The sequence below is a fragment of the Hippoglossus stenolepis genome, chromosome 3 (genome assembly GCF_022539355.2).
Source record: "Hippoglossus stenolepis isolate QCI-W04-F060 chromosome 3, HSTE1.2, whole genome shotgun sequence".
Taxonomy (NCBI): Eukaryota; Metazoa; Chordata; class Actinopteri; order Pleuronectiformes; family Pleuronectidae; genus Hippoglossus; species Hippoglossus stenolepis.
In genome coordinates, this window is record NC_061485.1 from 19088433 (window position 1) to 19093905 (window position 5473).

The 5473-nt window shown below is 41.6% G+C and overlaps 1 protein-coding gene across 1 annotated transcript; it reads left to right on the plus strand.

Moving 5' to 3' along the window:
• The first annotated feature begins 1317 nt into the window (after positions 1 to 1317).
• On the plus strand, positions 1318 to 5229 carry lhfpl5a (LHFPL tetraspan subfamily member 5a). The gene is made up of 3 exons (XM_035152155.1): positions 1318 to 1933; positions 3549 to 3785; positions 4744 to 5229. The coding sequence occupies exons 1-3, from the start codon at positions 1531 to 1533 to the stop codon at positions 4752 to 4754; spliced, it is 651 nt and encodes a 216-aa protein (XP_035008046.1). The 5' UTR covers positions 1318 to 1530; the 3' UTR covers positions 4755 to 5229.
• Positions 5230 to 5473: the final 244 nt, after the last annotated feature.

The window sequence follows — 5473 nt, forward strand, 5'->3', positions numbered from 1 at the left end:
GCAAAACATTAAATGTTGTTTAACCTAGACAAGTTTGTGAAGAGATTGTGGGGATGGCTGCCTCTGTAAGAGCTGCAGATACACTGTGGTGCTGCCTGGAGTTGGCATGAAAAAGCAGTTGAGTTGGAAAAAAATGTAAAGGGATGAAGATTGTTAACTGTTACGGTGTCAAGAATCAAATTAGTTCTTTAATGTAAAACGTTTGTGAATGTGTCATAATATTTTGTGTGGAGAGTGTTGAATAGTCCACCCACCCTTAAGCTGCCTCTGATTTGCCAATCGCTTCAGTCTGCCCACTGCTAGCATAAGCCTAGATTTGATAATATCTGCTGTATCTTTTTTCATTTGATATAAATGTTCAGTTCAATTCAAAACGTTGGTATTCCACTAAATGATGTCAAAAAAACATCTGTCCTGTCAGTGGAGGTAGGAGATTTAAATCCTTCCAGTTTTCTTCGGATTTATGATCAAATCCGATTTTATTTGTGTAGCCCATACTCACAAATCCCAGATTGGCTCACAGGGTTTAACAATCTGTACAAAGTGTGACATCATCTGTCCTAAACCCCTCAACTCTATAGGGTGAGGACAAAATAGCAAAATAATATAAACTGGGGGAAAAGATCCCAGGACAGACAGAAGTGCAATAGAACACATCAACAAAATACAAGTATTTACAACAGTCATTAGAGAAGACAGTGTCTAACATGGATGGAGAGGTACGTTTAATTGTTTAAAACACTTTTTCACTTTGTCTCAGGATGTGTTACCAAAAAACATAAGAACAGACTTAAACAGCTTGAGATGTGTTTGAGTGATTTCAGGCAAAGTGAGGAACCAGTGGTGTGAATGCCTCTGATATGATGGACTGCAGCTCTGTAGCGCCATCTAGTGTTTAAGAGCAGAACATGCAGGTGAGTTACTCTGATAATGGAGGGTCTCCTCATCTCTCGAAAAGTAAAGACCCAGAGCACATCCTTGTTCACCTTAAGGAATCATAGGCACATATATGAATTCAGACTATTAATGGAGAGATTTGATAACAACATCTGCATTTGTATGATCACAGTGTTTACTCTTGACTAGGTGGATTGACAATACTTGGTGTAGCTGTTCCGGTTCATATTTGTCAAAGATTCCCTTTAGCATCAGTGTAATGTATTGGTGCATTTTATTTGAATCACAATATAAAAAAAGAAAAAAGAAAAAAGAAAGTGATGGAGTAACCTATGCCATTAAAAGTGAGAGTGGAGTAGACTGGGTTGCCATCTGCTCCGGCCCCATCCTGTGTCACTCTATTCTTCAGATCCTTTAACCATTAATCATTCATCATCTCTGTCCTCCCCTGGAGAGGAGACACTCAGCTGACACAGAGGAGACACATCCACACATGGAACACTCAGCAACACACTGGATCCATCTGGAGAGACTTCAGTCCCACACGATCCATCCCTGTGACATGTGGAACAACACGACAAGGGGAAAGTGAAGAGTGTCAGTGTTGGATCCATCCCGCCTCTTTTACGCACCATGCTCCCCGCAGTGGAGGCGGCCAAGATCTACCACACCAACTACGTGCGTAACTCGCGCGCCATGGGCGTGCTGTGGACGGTGTTCACCATCACCTTCGCCGTCATCACCGTGGTGGTGTTCATCCAGCCGTACTGGATCGGGGACAGCGTGAACACGCCGCAGGCCGGGTACTTCGGCCTCTTCCACTACTGCATCGGGAACGCGCTCACCTCGGAGCTCACGTGCAAAGGGAGCGCGCTGGACTTCGGCTCCATCCCGTCCGGCGCCTTCAAGACGGCCATGTTCTTCGTGGGCATCTCCATGCTGCTGGTGGTGGGCAGCATCGTCTGCTTCAGCCTCTTCTTCTTCTGCAACGCGGGCAGCGTGTACAAGATCTGCGCCTGGATGCAGCTGGCCTCCAGTGAGCGGCACAGCCTCACCACAGTCTGTACATGTATAGTGTTATGAGATAGATATGCCGTCAAAAGTTCCTATGATTCTCACATAAAAACATGTCGCACATCATTGCTTCTTAAATAACGTTATCAACACCATGTAATGCATTATAATAAGACCATTTTATTTAAAATTCAAGATTGTAAAAACACACAATCTTTGTGTGTTCATAAACAACAATCAAGAGAATAGTTAAAAATCTAACAGAGGACTATCTAATACCTCAGTAGTTTGTATTTTGTTCTTATTTAGTTTACACCAAAAACTTTGAACACAAACAAACTTTAGTTTCTGAGTCCAATTTATTCACATTAGTTTGAAGAAAAAGACAATCAAATATTGTGCAAATGTAAGTATGTATAAATGGTACTTTTGTTACAAGTTAATGTTTAGTAAAGAAAACGGTGTAAAAGTGACCACAGCTGTTAAAAGTTGAGTGGAAAGAACAATAGTTATTATAACCCATCCTCTGGAATGTTGTCAAGTTGAAGTAAGAAGTTGCACCGAACTGAAACACTCACGGAAAGTATGACAGTACTGCACTGAGAGGATATCTAAGAAAGGCCATGTAACCGAAGCTGTAATACTGTAGATTATCCAGCATCATTTCAGTTGTTGCCTTCAACACCGAGTCTGAGGTGAAACCTGATTCTGAAACATGATGCAGGATGTAAACAGATGTAGTTGGAAGAGAAACAAGCCTGTAACAAACAACCAGGTTAACCTGGAGGAGTGCTGTTACACCTGCTGTGTGTGTGTGTGTGTGTGTGGGGGTTTAGATCTTGAGGACATGTTTGCAAAGTGAGGACATATAAGAAACCTACAGGAATGTCAGATGAAGTTCAGGTCTGATGTCCTATGTCAGAGCTTGTTTTAGATTGAAAGTACAGACGTTGAGGGTTTGACACATTTTCAGTGTCTTTTCTTGGGAGTGGTTGAAGTTCTTCTGGAAACATGTTGGTTCACGTATCTGTTCAGTACAAAAGCAGAATCCTGCTGTGTCATCGTTTAACTTCCCGTTGGTAAGCTGAGGAGAAACTGAGAAAGTGAGTGTGAGAACTTTAAGTGGGTGAATGAGGCTCAGAAAGTGAAAGTGAGTGTGTGTGTGTGTGTGTGTGTGTGTGTGCTATAACACATGGCCGCCTTTCTGTCTGCAGAGTCAATAATGGATGAACACATTCCTCTTTCTGCAACTGAGATGTTCTAGAGTTGCTAAGCAACACCTCACCTGTGTGTGTGTGTAGCTGAATGAGTGTAGTGCATACATTTACTTTCTCTGGAGGCAAGTTTTGTTGATTTAGCTCTGGAGGAGGAGAAGGTGGTTTGTGATATTTCCCATCAACATCACCCAGTCATGATCCATGCATCCACCCATACCACTTGTCCTTTGAGGGTCGCAGGGGGTGATGATATAAATATAATATTTTCTGCAGGTCTCCCTCATTTAAATCCTTGAATGTTTGTATATAAAACTCACTCAACAACTAGTAAATGTTCAAACGAATGTCTGTTGATGGAAGTAACATGTTTTAAACCCAAACCCAAAAACCTTGACCAACCCGTGCCTCCCTCCCTCTCAGGTACCTGCATGGTGATTGGATGCATGATCTATCCTGACGGCTGGGACTCGGAGGCGGTGAAGCGAATGTGCGGCCAGCGGACCGACAAATACACCTTGGGCAACTGCACGGTGCGCTGGGCGTACATCCTGGCCATCATCAGCATCATGGACTCGCTCGCCCTCTCCTTCCTGGCCTTCAGCCTGGGCAACAGGCAGGACAAGCTGCTGCCCGAGGACTTCCAGGTGGAGGGGAAAGGTACGGACCGGGTGAAGGGAGGTTGGAGATACAGCGGGGTGGAGGATACAGGGCGGATTAGGATTTTTAGACAAAGATGCAAGAGGAAGGTAATAATTGGACTCCAGGGAGTTAGCGAGTGGAAAGGTTTAAGGTTTCAGAGAAGGCGGTGTGAGAGTTAACTGGGGACATGGAAAAAGGGGCTGGACAGCCTTGAACCTCTAAGCACCTCTGTGAAAGTACTGAATCATGGAGGTCTGAAGTTCAGTCTTAGTTTAGCACTCAGTGGGAACATTATTTTATTAGGGTTAAGTCTATACAAAACAAGAGGTCTGTTTTGTAGACCCGTTTCTAATAGTGTTAGTATTAAGTCAAAAATTGACATTGAATCCTGCTCATTAAGTCAGTCAGTTTGTCGTGAGACGTCAAAAACCTTTAACATTTGTGTTGATATCGATCATGGTTTTTTAGCTTGAACAATATTTGTGATTCACTGACTCCTGTGAAATTTGCTCCAGATATTCACAGCCCCTTGAGGACAAATTAAATTCTGAAGGCTAACAATCCTGACTCTTCCTGCATCACAAGCTGTTTTTCTTGCATTCATTGAAATGTCTCAGCATGTATTTGATGGAATGGCACCACACCAGTACCACAATAGCCTTGTTTCCTTGGTGATGTACTCAAATGACTTAATAATCTTCTTGCTTTCCCACAATGTTAACATTTGTTTTAATTTGAATAGAAGCATCTATCAGATTAGTTGCTGTGAAATGTTACAAACAACCATGGCCCCAGAAGATAATTTGGAGAAACCCCCTCCATCATGTTAACTTTCAATACTAAAGTCCTAGTCTTGTAATGTGTAAATTAGGCAGGTGCACAGTACATGTTGAAAACCCTGCTGGGCTCCAGATATTTTAAATGCATGTCATTGTGTGAACTGATTATTTCACTTTATCTTTTCTCTCCACCACAGATAATGCATAGACGCAGAGACCACCGACGAGACAGAAACTGCTGACTCGGGATTCAAAAGTCTTTTGATCGTTTTTTAAAACTCAAAATGTGTCAATTTTGTTCTCAACCGTTTGTCAACAGACATTTGAAATCATGATCAGTCACCGGCTTCCTCTTGCTCCAGCTTCACATTATCTATATGGCTTTTTAAAAAGGTAAAAATATTTCACATATTCAATGTGCGAATATGTCAACGGAGCTTCCAGTTATAAATTATAAATATAAAGCTGCTCCTGACTATTGAATTCATTATTTTCATTCATGTGGCTTTTTCTGAGACGTCATTTGAAATGTGAGAATGAACATGCTAATTGTCATTTATAACCATTAATCTGAACATGTTTCATTTTTCAATGACTTCACAAACATCCCATGTTTTGATGGGACATGTTTCCAAAAACATGTTTCAACACATCTTTAAAATAAACTTTTTATCACAATATGACTATTGCTTAATGTTGTTTTCCTCTCTCCCAAGCAATAACCTGGTAATTCTGATGGTGCTGAAAATAAAAATAAGCTGTGTTAAACATCTCAATACATATCCTGCTCCTAGATGTCTATGTAACCTGCATGATCCTGGCATTTTCAGATATGTTTACACAAATCTCTATGTGATATAAAATGAAATCAGTGAATGCAATCCTCTTACACAGCAGTGGCGATGCATGAGGCAAAAGCAGTGCAGA